This window comes from Cyrtonyx montezumae, unplaced genomic scaffold (assembly GCF_038088225.1).
Source record: "Cyrtonyx montezumae isolate F1298 unplaced genomic scaffold, pur_monq_1.0 scaffold_25, whole genome shotgun sequence".
Classification (NCBI taxonomy): Eukaryota; Metazoa; Chordata; class Aves; order Galliformes; family Odontophoridae; genus Cyrtonyx; species Cyrtonyx montezumae.
This window is the reverse complement of record NW_027071992.1, coordinates 15,526,121-15,550,706: the sequence shown is the minus strand read 5'-3', so window position 1 is coordinate 15,550,706 and position 24,586 is coordinate 15,526,121. Positions and strand designations below refer to the sequence as shown.

Sequence of the window (24,586 nt, the reverse complement as noted above, 5' to 3'; positions counted from 1 at the left end):
TCTTTCATGCACTCAATAGATTTCGACAGACTAATAAAATAGGTGTGTGTAGCTTGAAGAAGAGAGGGTGTAAGAATTATGGAGCAACTTAATGTCCCTAATGAATGTCATTACTACTTAGCAAAAAGGGGAGGATTAGCAAGAGAACTGAGCCAGGCCAAAATTCTTTTAGATGGACTAATTAAAGAAGCAGCAATATACAGCAGTTACAGAACAGGAAACTCCAAGGAAGATTTTCTAGGTTCAATTTCAAATTCAAATTTCTTCCCTCAAGTAACATAGGAACTCAGAGAGGTGGTAAACCTCCAACCTTGGATATTTTCAAGGAACTGAAGCAGGCTCTAATTTGTCTGGTTCAACTTCCAGGTTAGCCCTTCTATGAGCCAGAACAAGACCTAAAGAGGGATCTCTCATTCGCCTTCCATTTTGGCTTAAATTAATAGGCATTAAAATATGCTTGCATAAAAATATGCTTGCTTAAGAACATAGCACAACTCATCCAAAGACTCAAAAGAACCAAAATGATAAGCTTCAGAAGTGAACTTTTTCAAATTAGTTTGCTGTATCTAATTCTATGTTTGAAATAAGAAATGAGCTAAGCATAGCATTACTTTAAGCAGAAGGGCTAATGTCCAATCCACTTAAAAGTTCAGTGACAAGGGAAGTGCTCTTGAAGACCAAGACCTGTATGAGCCTAGATCCAAAGAGAACAAATCAGTGCTCCACTGCTCAAACTTCCTGCAAACACTGTCAGCACTAACTGGAAAATTGGTGACTTCCCAGGACTGTATTAATTGCTACAACAAACCTACAGGATAAACACCCTCACAAAACCTCTTCCCTTTTCACATTACCAAAAATCTTCAGAGGGATCCTTGGCTAGCATCTTTTTAATAGCAATGTTCATATAGAGATTTTAGAGTTTTAGAAAAGGAATAGCTAAGATTACAATAACAAAGTATGGACCTTTATGCTCATAATGTTGGTGTAATTCTTTAGAATAAGTTTTAAAGGTAAAGGTGCTCATACAAATGGCTCAGATGGAGGCTTTAATTTCAGCACTTTCTGAGAAAGTAATTTCTAAGACTTGGAGTAAATGAGTGATTCAGAGACATGCAATATTCCTGTTCACAGTATGCCCAAAAAGGAGTAACTGTTAATGCCAAGCGTTCTATTATCAATCTTCTGAATCTTTACAGTCACATCAATTAGTTACAATGGACGTCTGCACAAAAGACAACATCAAATGCATCTTACGTCATAGCCTGGTATATTGATTCAATGCCATAGCGCATTGCAAATTCATCCACAATCTCTTGAGCTGTTTCATCAAAATACACTTTCCAGGCATCATCTCCTTTGGCATCAGGGATTTTCACCACCCCATTCCCTTGCACATCTGTGAGATGGTGAAAGAGGTTCTGAAAGACAAAACGAAAGTGAAATTATATGCAAGGCTGCTGAAGCTCTGAAGTGAGTTTGATGACCAGCTTGGAAATGCTGGGAAAGAAGCACTAACGCACATTCCTTTGCTCCTCCCTTTTTCCTCCCCCCTACCTATTACACATTTTTGAGCTTTGACCTTCTTTTCATACAGCATGCTCAAAGCTGAATTTTTCCACACATACACCTATAACTTTACCCACTCAACACTGAGAATGATGCAGAGGAGTGCTTCAGTGTAGTGAAATCACAGACTAATTAGCTTCCTGAAACCTACACACTTCTGTCCTCGAATAAATGACTTAGCATGGACAACCTGTTTAAACTAGCTAAGGTAATAGACCTTAATTATTATTGCAAAGACGAACAGCCCAAATGTTTCTTTTCTGAAAAACAGGACATACTTATAAACACTCTTCACAACTAGACACTTGTATTATTATTCATCATAACCTCACTATCTAACATAGGAAAGTCTTTCAGCTATCACTGCTGTGCAGAAACTGCTATTCAGTTCAGCGGATTTCTTGTTAGTCCTCAACTTTATGTCACTTACAGATTCATTAGCTTATCAGACAGCTGGCTCCCTGTAGTAAGAAATGCAAAAGTCTAATGATCTAATTAGGAGCTGGAGGACTCCTGCTTTACACTATTATTTTTCCTGATTAAATTATTCTATCTGTAAATCATATTTAGTTTATGATGCACAAATGAAAGATGATTCTTAAAAATGATATATTTATAGAAGAAAAAAAAGAGGAAGAAAATGATCATGCATGCTCAAAAAGCCAAAAATGAAATGGGTTACCATGCAGAAGCAGTCAACGAATTAAAACTCAAGAAAAACTATGTATTGAAGGACACAGCACAACCTGCTAAAAGAAACCGATGCTCAAATAAACTTAGCATGTCTCTTTCCTATTAACATTAGAAGACATGGCAGGGATCTTCTAACTCAGTGTTGGGATAAATACGCTGTAACTGTAAATGAAGACATCTGCCCTTCCTTTCCAATCTGAACTTGCTTAAACTTTACTGGACTTTGCGATTGAGGCACTTTAGAGGGTCATCCTGCCATTTGCCTTCTCCTTGATAGATAGGCTGAGCACCATAAATCTCAGATATTCTCAAAAGCTATCTTTGAATTTCTCCCAACTTCTATAACACAACCTATCCATCTTAGACCATGTTGAGACAGACCAAATCTGGTCTGGAGTCTGCCATGTTAATAGGCTTTCCCTAAGAAAAGGTACAGATGTAATGGATGCTGAACATATCACTCAAGAAAATACAGCCATTTCTTCCTGATAAACTTATGGGAACTCTAAGTTGGACCAGTGTCTATTCTCTGATTGACAAAAGCACAGCTGGGACAAGTGGGACAGAGTGAGCCACCCAGTGTTGGGCGTCATGGGGAGAACCTAAAGCCTTCCTGACAAACACAGACCTGATGATTCACTGTTTTTCCAGGCCTGCAGAGCAGAAGAGAAATGATTCATGTAGGGTAAGGAGGAACATTCCAATGAAATAAAAGGTCAGAAAATTCCTTCTTTAGCAGAAAGGAGTAACATCATAATGACGAAGCTGAATTGCTCTTTACCTCATGAAGGCAAGTGTACTGAATGTGATATGGAGCCACCTTCTCCTCGCCTTTGATCTCCACATTGATTTGCAGACGGATAGCTCCAGACACTGCAGACTTATCTGTTCTTTTCTCTAGAAGGAAAAACCATCAGCAATTATACACATTTTTTATGTTCAGAACATAGTCATCTTGGGGTGGCAACACTGGAAAAGAAACTGCTGGAAACTATGATCCAGTAATGCCTTGAAGAAAACTTCCTGATTTTTTTACTTCAAAAATAGTAAAAATTAAGCAGAAACCAGCAAAACAGCTGCCATAATATACTCTCAGTTTGATACGTCTAATCATTACAACATACTATTATACATAAGCCAGCTCTTCTGACAGCAAATGTGCTATAGCACCCCTGGGCTTAGATTCAGTTAGCTGAGATAGACCCACCAAGGATAGTACTCCAAACCTCTCCAAACTAAGGCTAACATGACAGCAGGCGAGGGAGTTCAGAATATCACATGTACAGCCTCAATAATGTTTTACAAAAACCACCAAGAAAATATCGTTGTGTCAGGAAGATGTTGCACAGATCCCTTTCCCAAGGTCAGGGCTGACTGATACAGAATCTGTTCCTGACTTGATTACAGACCTAGGCTGCTGGGAACTGCTGATATTGTCTCATGAAGACTCTGGTTATCCTATGATTATTACCATGCCTATCAACTCTGCATTATCTGGTTACTTGCCATCACTTTCTACTACAACTTATTTTGTGCACTTGGAAAGATTTCAACTAATCCCAACCCAGCACTGTGAACTTGCCTGTCTTAGAGACTGGCAAAATGCTTATGCTAGTGCAAAAAAGGGCATAGGACACCAACACAGGCAGAGTCCAGCCTTTCCCCAAGCATTTACCCATTTTGCTTTTCAGTGGCAAAAGGAGAACAGACATCACCATTCTCACATGCTATTTTGCTGTACTTCAACTGGGATCAAAGTTCTGCAGCTCCCCTGCAGCAGTATTATGTCCCTCAAAATCATCTAACCATTTCAGTTTTTGGGTTTCTTTTGTCCTCTCTTGAAAACTACATATGTAGTTTTAAACATATCCAAACTAACAGGTGACTGCTTTCAATCCCAAACCCCACTCACCAAGGTTGTACCACACATCCATTTCTCCACTCAGTGTACGAACTTCAATGATTGTCTGTCCCAGGAAATCATCTGACTCACGCTTCAGCCTCTGTTTGACTCTAGACTTGATGTCGTCATCCTCATCCCACACTCGCACCTTGATCCGGTCAGAGGAATTATGGCACTCACTGAGAACAAGACAAATGTGATATTGAAAAGCTCATAATGCAGCTGACATTTCTACACTGTGTGCTTTATGTTCCTCTTGCCTTGCCTGCCTAACTACAGAGCGGAGCATGAACAAGAGGTAAAAACAGCCACTTTATCTGAGAGTGTAGACTCTGATTGGAGCCACAGAACAATTCTGGCGAACTCTAACTGCTCTTGCAACGTATTAGTTCTTGCACTTCAGATTGACACTGAAGGACAGTGCCTTGCCCAAGGAGAGTGCAAACACCAACTTCAGGTTTGCTAAGTGACTGTAACTCTTCTGCTCTTTCTCATTTTCTTTCTCCTTGACGTAGAGAATTCTTTTGCTCCTGTTGGTTTTGCTGTGAAGCTCACAAAAACTAGAAGATAGCTAGGCTGGTAAAGTCAGCCTGCATGGTCCAGAAAACACTGATAAGTGCTTCTCTTGTTTCTGTTTGCCTTCCCCAAACATGATCTTCTGTTCAGCTCTAGGTGTTAAAGGCCATTTTTGTTTATGGAAATACAGCATCTAGGACAACATGGCCAAAGCCTATGACAAACACTTTTCACAATATTTTGAAATAAGAAAAAGATAAAGAGTTGAGGTGGAGGCAGTTCTCTTAGAGAGTCACAAAGCAGTAGTGCACTAACATATAATATATTATTATCAGATGATAAAAACACTGCATGTGCGTGGGATGGAAGGGTGGGATACAATAGTTGCAAAGTGGGTATTTAATTACTAGAATTGATTATGCCTACTTTTTGCAGCTCAGATTGATACTTCCTCTGTGCTTTCAGCAAATCAGTAAGGACAATTTCATTAAAAATACAGCTTACTCTTTGCTGAACCTGCATGCTTCACCTTAATGCACAGGCAGAATTTGCAGCCCCTCTGTCTTTACGTACTCATTCATCTTGTGCAGATGCAAACAGGCTCCTGGATGTCAGAAGTGGGTGGAAGGACCTTACAGTAAGAGCTCTGCTCATCTACAGGATATAACATATAACAAAGCAATCTGAATGCTTGCAAGAGACCAGGATAAGGGTCATAACAACTACAAATGCTTGCCCTCAAGGAAATAAGACCTATGAAAACGGGCAACTTCTGCTGAAGGCCTGTTTTCCAGCCTTTTTAACATCAACGTGCTGCATCTGTTGCTAAGCAACACGGAAAAGGAAGAAATGGGTCAGAAGAGATATGCCAAGCCTGGTCAATAAGATGTGGCAGTGATTGGTATTTGCATGCTCCCTACTGAAAAATCATTTGGGTTCCTATGGCTGCTACTGTGATACATGACTGCTTAACAGACATCCATGCAGCTTCTAGAGATTTTCCCAGCAAAGATGGATATCTGGGAGCTACACTGTGAAAGTCAGGGGCAATTCCAGGCAGCTTTGATCACTGCAGAAAGCATTCCTTTTCCCTTCCTTTTCTGTGCTATCAAAGCTGTATTTAGAGATCAGAAGAAAGAAGGTTCAGTGTTTCTCTCTTTCCTCCTCCTCAACTTCAAGGATATCTTCCTTTGATAAAAATATGCAGCAAATGCACACAAGCTGGGAATGTTCAGGATGGTGCTCTCTGTAGCTCCCAAATTTATCTGAGCGCATTACTTTATCTACTGGCAACACAGTGTAAGTGCATAAAAGAATTCCTCTGTTCCTGACACAGTGCAGTAATGTACATCTTGGCAGCACCCTACAGCCTCAGTGTTCAGGACACGGTTACCTAAAAACACAGATTGGTACTCAGTGACATTTACAAAGCACCAGAAAGTTAACTCCTGACTTCTTCAGATTTCAGCTTCTGGCACTGCAGCTCTTTGTCACAACACCTTTGATCTTATTTTTCTTTGCAATCAGCAGTGAAAAATCGGCTCTTTCCCTTAAGAAAACATTCACTGCGTGGCTCTAAATCTACCTTACATCCAATATGCATTGTCCCACAATTCTCAAATGGCTATCATCCTTTGCTTGAGCTGCAGCATCATAATTCACTGCTAAGTGCCATAGGAAACTTACCAGTAACATTTACTGAGCTACTGAATTTTCTACTTTACCACAATTTTCTCTTTTGTTTTTAAGAGACTGCTCAACTTGTATTCCTTATGCTGATCCTATGCCAGAGAGAGTGTCTTATCACTCACTGACAGCAGTTGAAATCCTTAGGCTGATGGCTTACCCATAAAATATCCCCTGTAAGTCTGTAGGAACCACAGAGCTTGCCTTCAGAGAAGAAAGACAGTTGTGTCAACACCAGTTCACTTTCAGAGCACGCCTCAAAACACAACCACCAACACTGAAGTTACTTGGGTTTAGATGACAACAACTTTTCTACCTGACGTAGTGGATGAGGGAAAGGCTGCTGATGTAGTCTACACAGATTTAAATAATTTGACACTGTCTCTCACAGTATTCTCCTAGAGAAGCTGGCAGTCTGGCTTGGATAGATACACTCTTTGCCAGGCAAAGAAGTGGCTGGATGGGCAGACCCAGAGGGAGTCACACCCAGCTGGTGACCGGTCACAAGTGGTGTTTCACAGGGGTTGGTATTAAGGCCTGTCCTGTTCAGTCTTTTTATGGATGAGCTGGAAGAGGTCCTGGAGCGTGCCCAGAGAAGGTCAGCTAAGCTGTGATGGGTCCTATGGGGAGCAGCTGAGGGAACTGTGATTGTTTAGTCTGGAGAAGAGGGGGCTCAGGGGGGACCTTATCACTCTCTGGAACTCCCTGAGTTGTGGTGAGGTGGGGCTCAGCCTCTTCTCCCACAGGACTAGAAGGAAAGGCCTCAAGTTGCACCAGGAGAGATTCAGGTTGGATACTTCTTCTTTGAGAGAGTGATCAGCCACTGGAACAGGCTGTCCAGGGAGGTGGTGGAGTCACCATCCCTGGAGGTGTCCAAGAAACATTTAGATGTTGTACTGAGGGACACGGTTTGGTGGGGAAATATTGGTGGTAGACGGACAGTGATGATCTTGGAGGTCATTTCCAATTGGTGATTCTGTGACTCTAATAGAAACAGCTCCCCATCAGTGATTGCCACACAACTCCCTAAATGTGGCTAACACATTCTGTTGGCTGAAACTTTCCCCTTCATTACTACAGGAGCTGGCAGATTTCTAAAAATGCCTGCCCCACTTCTTGCTACACTTTTGTGAAGCCTGATTTCCTAATGATCTGCATGCGCACAGAAGTCTGCCCAGTCTCCCGCAGCTGAGCTCCCGCAGCTTTCTGAAAAAAATGCAGAGAGGGGGAACACTCAGTGACCTCATTACAGGAAAGAAACTACCGAACGTGTTCAGATCCATTTCAAAGTGTGAGGGGTTGGAAACCAGGTTCTCTTTGTTGCATGACTCAGAAAACGACTACTTTTCTTTTATATCTATATTCTTCTGATATTTGCAGTGGTGACATTTGATATAAAAAGAAGTTACTTTGATACCCCAAGGTCTCAAATAAAGAAAGATTTTCAGGAAGCAGCACACAAAATCTGCAAGAAAAATAAAAACTGGTACTTTCCATGAAGTTTTTTTGTCTGAAGCCAGTGGCTGCAGTAGCAGCAGAACCAGCAGAGTCTCTCTACCTCCACATCTTCTCCCAAAACTCCCATTTCCCTATCCCCAAAAAAGCAGTTTCCATACACATCCCCTGCACTGGCAACACCCTGTCTGATCCTTTCCCATTCCCGGCTGATGGGAAGTACACAGAGCTATTGTTAATTCTGATGTGCACACTTTGGCATGCTGACACAAATACTAATTAACGAACTGATGGCTAAACAGAACAAGCAACTCTTGAATTTAACAACTGGTATCCTTCTAATCTAGCTCCAGCTTACATAAAAATTGTAGAATGTGATTCTTTGCTTCAAGAGCTATGCCTGACTTTAAAGGTTGGCCAAAACTGTCTCAAAAGATGGCAGGGGTCTGGGACAGGATGGCATTTGCCTCTTTGTCCTCAAAACATGTAGGGAGAAAGAAAAATAAGTTTCCAAAAACAGTGATTCGCATGCTAAGATGGAATAAAGCAATGAGATTTACACTGAATTTGCTATTTCCTTGTGCTAATCTTTGCTGGACTCTCACTCAACCTCCACACTACAGGAATGCTAAAGGAAAATGAAGCTGTAAGCCTCATGAAACTGTGGCTTCGATGAAAAATAAAGTTTGTGAAGTCCTACCAGAAAAGATAATAGTTTAGAACCATAATGCTGTTTTTTGTTAACCCGCAAAAAAGATAATAAGCTTAGGGAGAGTGCCAAAATGATAACCTGTAACTTTCTGACACCATTAGCTCAGGACGGTGAATCTTCACTGGAGAAAGAGAGGCTGCTAAACACCCACAAGGGTTTCTGAAGGCCCATTTGTGGCATATCCTCATGGATATTTTGTCTCAAAGAATTTCTCAACTCAGTTACCAACATGTTAACCCTGGAGGGCATACACAGCCCTCAGTTTCATTCCACTAATACTGCCATTAGGCACAGCCTGTCCGTCTCTAAAATGCACTGCATGGATGTGGGAGGTGGAAAGCCAATACAGTTCTATCACAACATTTATCCAAAATATCCATATCACATAAAGATGTTAAATTATGATGTTTTCTCATAGTTTCCTCCTGAAGAAAAGTAGAGCCCAGAGGCTCCAGTGAAATCATGACTGCTGTGTGCTTGGCAACTCACAGAGAGGAAGACTGCTGTCACTTTGTAGAGCTGATAGGCTAATAAAGACAAGAAGCAAGAAGGCATCAAAAAACAAATAATTGAAGCAAGGGAGAAGAAGTATCCACAGAATTTTGTGGATTTAAAGGTAGGTCAAGACAAGCCCAATTTAAAGTAGTTCTCCTGTGACTTGAATTTAGAAAAAATATTAATGACTCAAGGAGTCTAGCGAATATTTATATAGTTGTGTTCTATAAGCAGGTTCTCTTACACACTATTGCAGATGCAGCACTCAGGAAGGGTCTGTACAGTTCCATCTCTGGTGCAGAGGACACTTTCTGTAAAGGTAGAAGCAGATAGAAAGTGCAGAATAGCTTGTAGAAGTAGTGATGAGTGCAGGAGGTGGGAAAATGCACAGGACAGAAGAAGAGGACAGCAAAACTTTAGGACATGTGACTATTTTAGCTTCTGAGGAGCAAAGATAAAAAAAAAAATTAAAATGATTTTTTAGAAAATGAAGAGTAGTTACTGGAATATAAGCACGAAAAAGCCCAATGAAGAGTTGTAACAACAGGCACAGAAGGAGCAGGACATCAGAACAATCATCCAGTGTCTAAAGGCGGTCTACAGGAAGGCTGGAGGGGGACTCTATCAAGGAGAGTAGAATCACAGAATTATAGAACGGCACGGGTTGGAAAGGACTCCAAGAATTATCAAGTTCCAATCCCCCTTCCACAGGCAGGGCCACCAGCCTCCAGATCTGGTACTAGACCAGGTTGCCCAGGGCCCCATCCAACCTGGTCTTGAACACCTCCAGGGATGGAACATCCACAGCCTCTCTGGGCAGCCTTTTCCAGCACCTCACCACTCTCTCTGTAATGAACTTTCCCCTGACATCCAATCTCAACTGTCCCTGAGCTTAGGGTAGTGACAGGACAAAGAGCAATTGCTTTGAACTAGAAGAGGGGAGATCCATATGAGATTTCAGGAGACAATTCTTCATTATGAGGGCGGTGAGGCACTGGCACAGACTTTTCAGAGCAGGTGTGGTGCCAGCTCCATCCCTGGAGGTGTGCAAGGCCAGGTTGGATTGTGCCCTGGGCAGCCCAATCCGGTGGGGAGCAACCAGCCCCTGGCAGGGGGTTGGAGCATGGTGGGCTTTAAGGTCCTTTCCAATTCAAGACATTCTCTGCTTCTATGAAAATCTAACAGAATTTGTGTGGTTGAAATTCCAGGAAGATTTGGGTGCAGATCAGATGGAAGTGTCTTGAAATGGCAGTGTCCAACTGGCTGCTCTGTTGTGGCAAGCATTAATGGAAACAGGAGGCAGAAAACTTCACAGAACACTTTAATTTTTAAATAATGTCAGTACTCCACTACTAGGGAGAAAAAAAGACGGCAGAGAATAGACTGAAAGCAAAATTAGAGCTGTCAGAGAACAATGCTAAAATCCTTAGCAGTTTATAAGTTCAGCATGATAGCACAAGAATAGGCTGCTGAGATCCAGTTGTTGCTGTCTAAGAACAAAGACATGAATTTTCTGTTCCTACTAGCATGAAGCTCATTTCTTAGGGGAACAAGTACGATCATTTTGCTGTTACCCAATGCTACGACACTGACTGCACAAATTAAGTGTGCAGCTCTCCTAACTACAAAAGGGAGATAAAAGAGATTCTGAGCGTTACATACTTAGCTATATTAACTCAGCTTCCCCAAAAGTGCTTGCCACAAGGCATCAGCTCTGCATTCAAATCTAAGTTTCACATCAGTCACTGAGCAGGGACACAAACAGAATTTCATCAAACTGTCTGTTTGCCCCTACCACACAATGAACAGAGGAGCCTGAGCACACAGAGTTACAATTACACTTAAAAATGCAGCGGTGTCAAGTCTGAAAACAGTGTCATATTAATCACAGAGATTACTGAAAGATGCTGAGCTTGATAATACACTCAGCAGCTGAAAGGAAAATTGAGCAACCAAATACAACATTTTGGGTGACAGTGTAGTGTCTAGCTATGCAAAAAGCACCATTCTCAAAGGATTAATATGAATGTTTATCATCTGTGGCTCTGCAAGTCCTAGTAAAACATTGGTCATCTGCTGGCAGGAGGTACTGCATTTACTTCAACTCAGTTAGTCTTCTGCAGTGAGAGAATAAACGTGACTCTTGCAAACTGCCCACTGACAATGCAATCTGTTTAAGGCAATAATTTCACACCCACCCTAAATGCCTTGAGAACAGATATATTCAGACAATACAACTTCAAGGAGATATTACTTTAAAATGAGTGAGTCATTTTGAGCCTAAGCCAAGAAACATAGCAAAGTACTGTTTGAATCCACCAACTACTCTTGCTCATAGTCAAGACTCGGGTGTTTCCTGAGGAAAACTGATAAAGACTACCATCTCCAGCTGAGCACACAGCTTTCCTTTTAGAACAGGACTCCGTCCTGTTGTTAAGAGTTCATTCTCCTAAACACTGCCTGCTATGGTAATTTTTCAAATGAATGCTCAGATTCAGTCTTCACAAATAAAATAAAATAAAATAAAATAAAATAAAATAAAAAATTACCAGAAAATCTGTACTTTCCACTGATAGCCTAAATTATGTCTACATGGAGAATTAAAGTCTTGTCTTAATTGCATTAAATACTGTAAAAATATCTTCCCTTTCATATTACTGGGCTGTTTCCTAGGGAAACGAGTGTTCTGCAGCTTTCTTTTCAATGCTTCTTCATTTCAACACTCTTGGTGAAAAATTAGAGCTAGCTGAAGAAAAGAAACCCAAACCAACTAACATTCGTGGTAAGTCTGCAGACATCCGGCTCTCAAGTGGCAGTCGACACAGGTAACTCAGCACCAACAGCAGGTAGGGCACATGCTGTACAGAATTAAGGGCAAGGAAGCTAAGGGAGAAAGCTCAAGGCACTAAGGACAAGACTATGCAACAAACGGAAGAGGCTACCTATTAGTTTACTCAGTATAGCTCTAAGAAAAGGAATCTGGGATTATTTTCGGAGCGGAATGTAAAATCAAGAGAAGCACAATTCATTAGTGCATGCTGACAGAACACCTTTTTTTGTGTTGCACTGACAGCTGAAGTTACCTATCAAGCTTCATCCTCCAAGAACCATTTATGCAGAGTCTTTGCAGCTTGCTTGCAAAACTCTGAACTGAGCAAAAAAACACCTCCTTAAATTTTTATAGGTCTTCAAACTCCAATGAAAGATGTAAAAAATTCTTTATAATGCATTTCCTACAGCTAAGGATGAAAATATACAAAAAGACAATATTAAGAAAGAAATAAGACCTCACTTAGTGATGAATATGTTCCAAGAACCGGTCATTAACCTAAGCAGATGCCCAGAGGAATGTAGGCTAGTAATGACCTAAATAGTGCTTATAATGAAAATCTAGAGTCGTTTTTTTCAACCTTGCCCTTCCTAAAATACAGTTCTAAATCAGGACTTCCAAATTGGGTCAGCCCTACCATAATTTATTTTTTTCCATGAAAATATATGGAAAACAAAGTCATATGTAAGGAGATGCATTTCAGTTACTGTTCTTTTACATCCATCACTGTAAATAAGCACAGACAAACTATTTCAAATAGGTCATTGCAGCCTTAATTTAAAAAAAAAATGTTTAAACTACTTCTAATACATTTTATAGAGTCCATAGAAATTATGGTATTATTCAGGTGCACAGAGACTGCCTCAGTTCGTATCACAGATTATATACACAACACTATGACAACTGATACACATGGGTTTCCAACTCTAAAGCCAACCTTTGAAAAGATGCTGGAATTGTGACTGCATAACAGACATCAGCTACAAACAAGACCAACAAGCCAAACAGAAAATGTACAGCAATTACTAACCCATACTTTACCTACTGACCTGACCACTCTCTGCTGGTGTATCTTGCAATAACTGAAAAATGCAAGTGTTTCAAACACCAAACTTTTCAAATGTCTGCTGTAAGGTAGGCTTTTAATACATACCAGCACACCTTTCTTCCACTCTTAATGTCATTCTAAAAAAACAACATACAAATCCTCAGCACTCAAAATGGAGGATCTTTGGATTGCCTTGACAATAAAAAAGCTTGTCAGGTAATGGGTATTTCTGGCCTGCATACGTTAAGTTTCCATTTGTTTCCATAAGTTTCCATTTTCCAAGAGGGAAGATTTCAGCAATTTTAAGAGTTGTAAGCTGAAAATAGATCCATTAATGAAAAAAAAAAAAAAAAAAAAGAAAGAAGAACATGTAAAAGACCAGAGCTGCATACAGCATATGGTGAGCTTTGACGTCTACCAATAAAACAACGCATGGATGCCAGTACTTAAAAAGGACTCCTGCAATAGATCTGGTTACAGTAATCACTTCCTTCACCTCCTTCAGCTATTAAAACAACCACCTAGACATAGGCAAGACATAAAGTAGCACCAGTTCTATTGCCCAATAGTGTATTATCTGCTGAATCACAGATACGGTGATAAAATCTAAACAGTGGCACCGTTAAAACTGTGACATTTATCACGTTGCACTATCTTTAAACACAGTATTTGTTGAAGCTCCTAAAATTAGAAGGGAACACACTGCAAATACCATGGTAACTACTTGGCATGGTAAATCAAGGTCCTTAAGGATCCCACACAGACTTACTGCTATTGTGACTAGACTTAACCAAATGGCACCTAAGTATACTTGTCTACAGTCTAAGCAGCAGTGTTACCTTGGATTAAAGTAAGAATAAAATGAAAGGCTTACTTGCTCAAAATAGAGATGAGATCTTTCTGACGTTAATGAACTACTTTAAAAATAATTTTGTTTGGACTGCATATGGAAAAGACAATGCTGGGTTGACAAAAGCTTGATTCTAAAACATAATTTCAGTATGCAGACAGCTCCCCCCATGCAGTTTCAGGAAAAAGGAAGGAAGAAAAACAAAGAGTGAGAAGGTTTAATGAAAGAGCTTACATGTTAAAGACAATAAAGACATCTGGGGCTGAAAGAGATTACCCAGAATCTACAGAAACTACTTAGTTGTTAGATTTTAGGTCTCCCTTTGGTGTTATCACACATTCAATGATAAATTGAGGGTACTGTTTATTTATTCAATAAAAGCAGGATGGAAAAATACTCTTTAGCTTTTTAAGCACATTTGAAACACAAAAATTGTGCCTCCAGCCTTTCTTTTCAATTCAGATGTGGATATGTTGCTCATCTTGAAAGCAGATAATCCCTAGAGCTACTATAACATTGATTTCCAAAAGTAAAGAGAGAAACTGGCAGTGTCACAGACAAGTGACAAACAACTTTCTTTATCCTCTGTTGGTTGTACAACAGAAGTAGGTCACAGCAGTAGGTCACAGAAAGTTTGCTTAATACAAACTTCACTCTTTCATCTTCCAAATAGTTTTGAAAGTACATCTATTATCCAGGAACATGAGCTACCAAGTTAAAGACTTTCCTTTCTTTAGCTCTGTCTAGAAACATCAATATAAAAAGGCTCATAGACAAGACAATTTATATATATAAAAATAAGAAAGATGAGGTAGACATCTGTGCACTATGCACACTATTACAGACATCAATTCTTCAAAGACGTACACAACATCGAGCAGAAATAAAACTCTCATACATACAGGCAGTGTGGGAAAAACACAGAACATACAGACAAAAAGAGAGTACTTACAAATAAAACTTCTCTTCCCAAACAGGATTCAAATTCCCAAAAATTGTTTTTGTCCTCTTCTTTGTTTTACCCACTTGAACGGTCACATATGGATCGCTGGAACCAGTCTTGTCTTTGGCCTGTAGACCCTGAGCACAAACAACTGGAAGGAAAAGAGAAGCATTATCAGCACCCTCAACACAACATGTCCACACACTTCCTGAAAAAGTAAGTAGCTCAGAATGTCCAGAAAAACAAAAACAATGCTCATGAGAGCTTTTCTGATGAGCCTGAGCCCACGGTGTATTACAGTGCCTGGGGTAAGAATATCTGTCTCAATTTGCTACCTGAACAGAAAGATAAAGTTCAGAGAAGCCAGTTCTCTCTAGTTTCAGACAAACTCTGCCTTAAGTACTCAAATAAGACCAAGTGAATCTGTGCCTCCATCCACTCACCTGTGATTGTGATCTTTGCTGACCATTTTGAGGTGCCATCAAGCACACTTTGCTTCACTGTCTTCATCTGCTGAGCATGTGTCAATTTGCTCTCACAGAACACATCTCTGATCAAGTCAAAGATCTCTGGCTTGTTCCGCTCACGGATTTTCATGCGATCCTTCATGGCCATGATGAAATTCTGGGTTCGATCCTCAGCTCCATGCTTTGAGCTCTTCTCTGCTGCTCCTGTGCATCAGAGAGTAAACAAAAGTTAATCAGAAACATGGAAAGTCATGCTTCATAGATGAATAGAGATGGCAGGATAAAAGCCACGACTTACCTCACACGATACCTCTTGCTATTGACATTTATGGTCAGCTCCCTGTTTTAACATATACAAAAGAAAATCTGAACCAGCTGGAGCTGGGTTAAGATAATGGAAAGGGAGTGCCTAGACTGGGTCTAGTACTCTCCCCTCACAAGAGGCTTGAATTCCACAACTTTGCAGCTCAGAAAGACCCAGAGGCAAAGCTCTTACTGTAACAGCAGACATCAGCATGTCCCTGCTTCTCATCACCTTGTTTTGAATAAATAGATCCCTGCTTGAGCAAGTGGTCAGAAGGTGACATTGATCCTTCACTACAAATAGCATCTGTAAGTTTGTCTAAAGGCTGTGATCTCAGTATCAAGAAAAAGTTCAGATGGGCCAACAGAGTCAGCATTCCTTACTGATGTGCTCTGCACGGCTTCCCATTCAGCCCAGTCACTGCACAGTGTATGGTCTATTCTTCTTCTTGGAATAAACATAAACCTGCAGGCATTCAAAGTGCTTCTCTGGATCTCCCTATATTTTAGTTTATTTCATTTGTAAGGAGGTAACCCAAATTGTAGTTGCTATACCCAACCCAAACATCTATAGGATATCAAATTCAATAGCTAAATCTTTTGGCCATCATTAAGTATGAGGCACAAGTACAGAATCTAGCAACTGGAAACACAAGAGCCAGGAGCAGGGGTCTGTACTATGTATGTATTAACTGCAACTGGAAAACAAAGGCAGTGAATGAATACTGCTTACAAAATTTAAAAGTTCATACAACTATGAGATAAGAATGTTCTCGTTGTCAGTTCGATGTTCAGTTTTGACATTTTCTGTTAAAACTCAGTCATGGAATGTTGTCACATGATAACACAGGCACTGACATGAACAAACAGGGCAGACAAACCAGCGTTTGAAATGAAATGGAGGAATCCAAAACTACACACAACCTCTCTACACGCAGTCTGCATTTAAGCAATTTCAGGTTATGACCTTAAATCAGGTATGGTTAGATCAAGATAAAAGATCTCTGAACACTTTCAGACATATTACTTCAGATTAGTTTATTTATTAGTTTTGTATGCTTGATTCTTCTGGGATAATCTAAACTTTGTCTTAGAAAAACAATCTTGATCCAGGTGTTAACCAAATACTGAATTATATTAAAAATATGTACTAAAGCAAAAGCAAATCTGTGCAAAAGCTGCAGCCATCAATCACAAATAAGCTGAAATCTGTTTTCCTCTTAAATAAGTAAACAAATGTGTTACCTGGAAGAGCTTTCTGAAAGTTAGTTCTATTTTGCATGCACTGTAATTTCAGCAGTTAGTGCCCAAACAGAGCTAGGTTCTGTAATTGCACACTCATAACAGGAACATTGTTAGGAGGCTCAATCAGGTGTGTAGTGACAAATGCTGCCTAAAGATCCATTTTTAGGACCCTCAATCCAACATCTTTTACCGTTACTAAATTCACTTCAATAAAGAAACAAAACTCAATTATAATTTCGATATCCCAATGGAAAAGAATAAAAACACAGTCTAGAACTGACTGTGACCACTGAAGTTTCAGAAGTTCATTAAGGACACTGCATAACAAGGCACACTATTCAAGATATGAGTATAAAACAAGCCATAACTTTGCATTACCTTATAATTATTTTTTCATTTTACTTGCCAGAGGCTCGATGTTCAGTATTTCATTTAGTACAACAAAATGTATCTGAGAAAAATCCCCAGAGTTTTCTATTGTTGGCTTAAGATGAAATGAAATCAAAATACTGGAATTAATTACACAGTCCCTGCTGTTCCTACTCACCAGTGAAGTATCACCATCACCCAAATTGATGTCTTGTATCAGACAATCATCCAGCTGTAGACCCAAGATTTATTAAAGGAATACAGAACTGAAACTTCACCAGGGGCTATACTTTGAACTTCAGATAAGAAATGCTATTCAGCATTAACAGAAGTAGGTCTTTTGGTGAGGGAGGTGGACTTGTCACAGGGTATGAAGAGCTACAGAAACCATGAACAGTGTCCATGGCTGCACATGAGCCAGCAGTGTGCCCTGATGGCCAAGAAGGCCAATGTGATCCTGGGGTGCATTGAGTGTGGCCAGCAGGTCGAGGGAGGTGATCCTCCCCCTCTGCTCTGCCCTGGTGAGGCCTCATCTGGAGTACTGTGTCCAGTTCTGGGCTTCCCAGTACAAAAAAGACAGGGATCTCCTGGAGAGAGTCCAGCTGAGGGCCACAAAGATGATAAAGAGCCTGAAACACCTCCCTTATGAGGAAAGGCTGAGAGACCTGGGTCTGTTCGGCCTTGAGAAAAGAAGACTCAGAGGGGATGTCGTTAATGTTTATAAATATCTAAAGTGTGGGAGTCAAAGGGACATAGTCAACCTCCCTTCAACAGTCCTAGGGGACAGGACAAGGGGAAACACTCATAAATTTGAGCATAGAAAGTTCTACACCAATATGCAAATGAACTTCTCTATGGTGAGGGTGACAGAGCACTGGAACAGGTTGCCCAAGGAGGCTGTGGAGTCTTCCTCTCCGGAGATACCCAAGACCCACCTGGACGCCCACCTAAGCAGCCTGCTGTAGGGAGCCTGCTTTGCAGGGGAGGTGGACACAGTGATCTCTAGAAGTCCCTTCCAACACCTACAATTCTGTAGTTCTGTGATTTGGTGAAAGGCCAGAATGAATGAGTTGTCCTACCTACCTGGAATCCTGAACTCTGTAATGGCCTAAATAAACCCTGTCCTGCCCTCTCTGATTTTATGGAAAATGAAAATCAAATTAAACATTAAGAGCATATGTCACGCACCAGTGGAGTGCTCTATTTCAGAAACATTTTCTAAAGAAATTATTAGCCAGGTAACCTTGGAAATATCAATGCTTCACTGTCCATCACAGAGATGGGACCAGAATTGCCACAGTTTTGAAGTGACACTGGTCTGTATTATTGCCATAATGCAAACCCCCCATTCTTACTTGGCTGGAAATGGATGGAGAGATTTTTTTCTTAAATCCTCATGGCACATACAAACTCAATGCACACCACTATATTAGAAGGCAAAAGGTGTTTTTCCTGCAGCTGAACTTGGATTGTATGCATTCATTCAGCCGCAAAAAAGGTTTTGCCAGTGGCTGAGCTTTTAAAGCAGTAAGTGGCAATAAGATGGCAAGGCACGATATAAATACCATGTATAGACACGTACAGTATCATAAAAACGGCAGTGGGCTTTCCTTATCTTTTCCTCCCTAGGAATGAATCACAAGTCAATTTATAATGGGAAACAGAAAGCAAATAAGACTATATTGGGACTGGTATTGATACAGCTACTAGTAAACTGCCAGTGCTGTTATCTTATGCTTTAACAGGAAAAAGTCAAGAAACTGGCAGGATAGAAGACAGCTGTTCAGTAGGCGGATAATGCTTAGAAACTATATATTCCTGAAACTTAAAATAGATATTCAAGTTTCAAATAAAGGTACCCTTCCTCCTTCTGTGGAAATATTTTCCTGCATAGGATTCTGGAAGCAAACAAGCACTCATCACCATGGTGTCTAATCATCATTCAACATAGAAGCCAAGATGATTATCACCAGAGTGACTTCTTGCTCTCACTAACAGTCCACTTGCAGAACCAGGCTCTGGAATGCAATCTGTTCAGAGGGTAACACAGAAGTTTCTCATCCAAAAACCAACAAACATGCCAGGTTTCCAGTTCTGAACCAAAAAGCTCTGAACAATTCTATCAGTGAACCTAATCTCCAGGAGCCAAAACAGAACTCAGTGGGGTGGCATACAGTGCCACAGCCCTCATATCTGAAGTTATCCATATTTATCACCGTAGGACACACAAAAAAAGCACTCTTATGCATAACCATAATCACAATGAGGATTTTATGTTCAATAGCAGTTTGAAGTTTGAGATCTCAGTTCTTCATATTCAAGTTCTCCAAAGAACCAGCTTCTGATATTCTAGGGCAAATTATTTTCACAGGTTTAACTGTAATTGACAGTGGACTTAGACTGGCATCTCTATAGGAAAACAAGACATACATTTGCAGAAGCTTTTCAAACAACAGAACAGAACTATGCAGTTTCTTTTTCTCATTATCATGCTAGTATAATGTCTCTCCCTTCCACCTTTTTCATAATTCTGCCTACTTCTCAAAATGCATTTCTTGGCTTCCTACAATCTATCATCCCCTTCATCTGATATTAATATTCCCCAAATGGTTGAATTTCAGTTAGCACTCTACCAGTGCCCAGGGCAAGAGATAAAAGCCCCCTTTTTCCAAAAGTTTTACATGCTATAAGAATTTTAAATCTCTCCATTTATTTCCAGCCAAGTAATAAAAGTGAACCCATTCAGCACAGATCTCAAGTACCTCCAAGAACAGGTGAAGGATAAAAAAAAAAAAAGAGCACATCTAGAAAAAGTATTTATCATTTTATACTGAAAAGGTAAGTTCCCCATCAACAGAATAATGCCTTCACAGTACCTACTGTAGAGAAACTTAGGTTTTTAACCCTCTCAGAGTAGCAACTTGGTGCCAGCAGTACCATAAAGCTGACAGCTGAAGTACAAGTGCCACAATTAATTCCCACTTACTGCATTTCAAGCATTGTCATTGCAAGGAACAGTCTTGCTGAACTGAACTGCATGGCATGTCCCATCACACAGTTCTTGAAGGAAAACCAAGAAGTGTTGGATCTTAAAAGCTGGGAGACTGAAAGTTGCAGTTTTTGCTTTTTTGTTGTTGTTCTGAAATAAAATTTAGATAAAAGGTTTTACACACCGCATCTCTGTTGGGAGTAGTGCACAAGATGCAGCCTGGAGCAGGAAATACATTCTAAAAACATTCTTAATTGCCTCCCAGACAACAAAGGTTTTGAGGCATTCCCAAAAACATGATGAGCAAATAAGTTTCAACAGAGAAACAGCACCCACTTCTAGACAAATGGATTTTGTTTTAAACTGTAGCAAAGCAGTGCTGAATTTGAGTATGCTGTCACAACAGTCCTACACATTTCTTGATGGTATCAGATACTCAGTTCCTTAAAATATAGATGGTAAGACAACAAGTCTTAGAAGAAATAACCTAGTTTAATTCTCATAAGCTTGAGGAAAAACAGATCCATTCACGTCCCAGAGAAAAGCACTGAGGCACAGAAGACTGATAAACATCACATCCTGATTCTGAAGTCTATCTAAAATTTTGAAGTATAGACAATGGATTTGTATTTGTGAACAGTCTGAAAATTCATTTTACTCCAACACAACATTTTCTGGAAGGCTTGTCAAGAGTTAAATGAGAATATATCCCAAGACATAAAGGCATAACCAACAGAATTGAACCTGCTACCATCCTGAAAATTCATTTTACTCTTCCAGTGCAACATTCTGTGAAAGCCTTACAAAGGATTAAGTGAAAATACATCCTACAAAGATTTTTTGTTTTGTTTTGCTTGTTTTGGTTTTGTTACTAAAAATAAAAACAACAACAACAAAGCGCCAGTAGTAGTAAAACTTTCTTAGGAAGAAAATCTTCCTGAGTTCAACATACAAGAAACTTCAGTCTCAGACCTATTGGATTTCTAAACCATTGCTTAGGCCCCACATTCTGTGTTCTAGAAAATCTTAAAAAACAAAACAAAACAAAACAAAACAAAAACAAAAAAAACCCCACCTGAATAAATTTTCCATTTTCTTCTGAGCTTGTGGGTTACACTGAGAGGAATTTCAGCATGACTATGTTAAAACAAATATCACAGTTTCCTGAAAAACCTTTGTAACGGACTTTATCAGTACTACTTGTTTTTTCAGCCCAGCCATACGTTTAATGTGTTTTAATTTCATTTGTTACTGGGTTTTGTTTTAGCTATTTGCGTATTTCACCTGTTTTGAGCCCAGTACACTCTCCATGCTTGTTTCTTGTGTTTACATTTTTAAAGAACAAATGCAAAGCAAATATCTGTGATCTTTTGAATAATTAAAAAATAAAAAAAATTAAAAAGATCAAATTACATACTTTGCTGTATCTGAAAAGTAGAGCTGGTTCCAGCTGTTACTTCTGTTCTACTGAAGAGCACACAGACGCTTGTCATCATCACATCCCACAGCCCATTGCACAAACTTATTTAACTCCAACCAGAGATTAGATAAGCTGCTCCCATGGTTATTCTTGAGACTGTTCCAGTGTCTCCCTATTCTCATCACTTAAGTCTCCTATCTTCCATCCTTAATTGCCTTAAAGCAAATTTATTCCATTTTTTATTTTATAAACAGTAAGCTTAAACAGACCATCTTTCCCCCTGCTTTTTATCTCTCTCTTCTCTTCCCCATCATAGTTCAGGCATAAGTAAGTTCAGACAATGATTAAGCAAATTCTGAGCCATCACTGTCAGCCATTAATTACTGCATCTACTGCTCAGAATGTCATTACATCATGAAAAGTTGCAAAAGTAAAGCAGAATCATAGGAACTCTACACTGTACGTTTAACGCCTCTGTCTTGGGGTAGAGCACATCCCTTTAGAAAGATGATTTCAGGATATACCCCATATGGCTGTTCTTCATTTCCTGAAACAGTCTCACCTCAGTCTTGCCACTGCTCCATGCTGCCAAGCCTGTCTTCAGAAAGATTAACAGGAAAACTTACACAATCTTATCTCAAGACACTCATACATTTTCCCTTTTACATTTGAACTTTGCCCAGTATCTTTCCCATCCTGAAGTCCTTCTTGCACATAATTGCCACAACTGCACTCTGCAAGAATATATTTCTTCTTAGTCATTAATGATTTCTCAAATTTACTTTTCCTTCTTTTGTTTCTGACTTCATTACTTCTCCTCTGGATGGTTTTGTGCCTGTTTCCTTGCTGCTATGAACCTATGAACCTATGCTGCTGGTGCAAACCCTGTTTTTCTCTGCTCTCAAAAGCATTTTCCTACACTGAGATATCACAGCTTCAATATGACATGGAAACATCTAGGATGCACATCTGAATTAAGCCTAGGTACACATATTAGCAGATTTTCATCTCAAATACTGAAAGATACCATTTAGTATCACAAATCCAATTGGCACTCTATATCAGATTTTATTCGAAAGATGAGTTATGGCTTAACTAAATTATCTTACATCAAATGAATTCTAGAAGCCCTTTCCTTAGTCACAAAATTATCATAATAAATCAAATGTCTATGATGCAATTGCTTGAATACCAGAAAGATGAAGATCACTTTTGTAGCCCTCAAAGAGGAACCTAGGAATGCTAAGTAACTGAGGAACACAGGTGTATCACCACTATCAGCTAAGTCTGTCAAATAAGACATAGTAAATAGCCCCTGTCCTAACTATGACTTAATACTCTGCACACATCCAAAATATAAGCATTAACAACTCTGCTTAAGACATCAGGATAAGCCATAAGAAAAACACATGACCTGTGATTCACTGGTATCCCTTCCTGGGACATTAGTTACTTGGCTTCTCCAAATAACAGGTACAGGGTATAGCTTTATATTCCTGTAATGCCAGCACGTATCTGAAATAAGCTGGTTTCTACTTCACCGACTTTTCAGAGTCCTTCTGACCTTTTCCATCAAATTGGAATGACAAGAAAACGAAGAGTGAACAAAAGAAGCTCGACATCCCTACTCAAGATTTAACACTTACAGTAGAAATTTATCATATCTTATATATCTAGATATATTTCATATAGGTAACTTGCTCTCAAACAGGAACGTATAACTGAGAGCAAATAAAATAATCTGACCAATCCAGATGCCCAAATGGACTCTTAAAAAAAAAATCAAATCTTTTTTAGCTTCTCCATTGTCTGTGTAGGGGCTCATTTATTCTGCAAAATCATAGTTCTTTGTGTTCTTTGAAAACAGGGCTCAATTTTGAACACTGCAGAAAATGAAGATAAGCAGAAATTCAAGTAGGAATATAAGATACTGCCCAGACACTTGAACATTTCTTATAAGCTAACCTTTCATCTGGCCTAATTCATACCAAGTCTCTAGAGCGATTCAGCTTCAAGGCACGCCTTACCAACCTGCACTTGGTACAGAGAATCCTACCTAAATTCATGGATGGTAATCCCTAAGCAGAAACTCACAATTGCTCTGGAGAGCTTAAAATGTAAATTACCACAGGCTGAACGTTTAAACAAACAAACTGCCTAGGATACTCGGGCTGGAAGAACAGAAGAAATCAGGATACCCATCTTAGTAGCCTACCCACCCAGCACACTGCCTCTTTTCTGTGCAGGATATGCTAGCAATCATACCACTTGATCTGATAAACAGAGATTAAACACATTATACAGGTGAAACAAAAAATAAACAACAGGTTGATGGGGACAGGTTTAGCCTAATGACGTACTTACAGAAAATACACAGTCATTTTAATAAAGGCATCTTCACTGACCAATGAGGTATCACATACATTTTTAGGAAAGCTCTTGTAACACTTCTGAACAGCCATTCTTCACTACACTTCTCAGGGCAGAAAGCAGCAAAGTAACTACTCACTCTGTAAGCAGTCAGCGTTGAGCAAGTCTTGGCACTTCTCATGGCACTTGACTCCACATTCAGCGCAGCGCATTCCCTGCCGTGCAATACCCCACAACAGCCCCTCACATTCATAGCAGTAGGTAGGAGTTGTGGCTGTCCATACTTCGAAGTTGTGCGGGGTTGTACAAGAGATAGGGTAAATTAAGGCTTGCAAGGTCTTCTTATAGACATGAGACTTCTGAAAGACAAGAAAACACAGAAACCAACATCCAGGAAGGTGACTAAACCTATTTTTGCTGGTTATCACTCAGGTGTTTGGGAAAAGGAATGAGCAGTGCAATAAGTCCCACATCGGAAGTAGCCAAATCTATCAAACTTTCCCAAGTGTTAGCAGAGAATATCCTTGCAAAAATGTTTCTCCGGACATTTAAAAGAAAGCAAACAAGATGGAAGAAATGACTTACAGTTTGTGGATGAGGGATACCTTGCATAAAGCAAGTTTCACACACTGTCTCCTACAGAAGATAGCTGAGAAGTTTGTACTTTTCAGAGACATATCAGACACATTAAATTATATTTTTTACATTTGGTTTCTGTAAACG

General features: G+C 39.7%; 1 protein-coding gene across 1 annotated transcript in view; it reads right to left on the bottom strand.

Annotated features, from left to right (window-relative positions):
* Nucleotides 1–24,586, bottom strand: part of LOC136050882 (protein unc-13 homolog B-like) — a 179,898-nt gene that overhangs the window by 55,504 nt on the left and 99,808 nt on the right. Inside the window, exons 12-17 of the mRNA XM_065740061.1 lie at nucleotides 24,003–24,222; nucleotides 15,144–15,371; nucleotides 14,710–14,851; nucleotides 4,175–4,344; nucleotides 3,044–3,159; nucleotides 1,258–1,421 (exon numbers count right to left, since the gene is read on the bottom strand). Of these exons, the coding sequence (XP_065596133.1) occupies nucleotides 1,258–1,421; nucleotides 3,044–3,159; nucleotides 4,175–4,344; nucleotides 14,710–14,851; nucleotides 15,144–15,371; nucleotides 24,003–24,222 (1,040 nt within the window). The remainder of the gene's footprint in view (nucleotides 1–1,257; nucleotides 1,422–3,043; nucleotides 3,160–4,174; nucleotides 4,345–14,709; nucleotides 14,852–15,143; nucleotides 15,372–24,002; nucleotides 24,223–24,586) is intronic.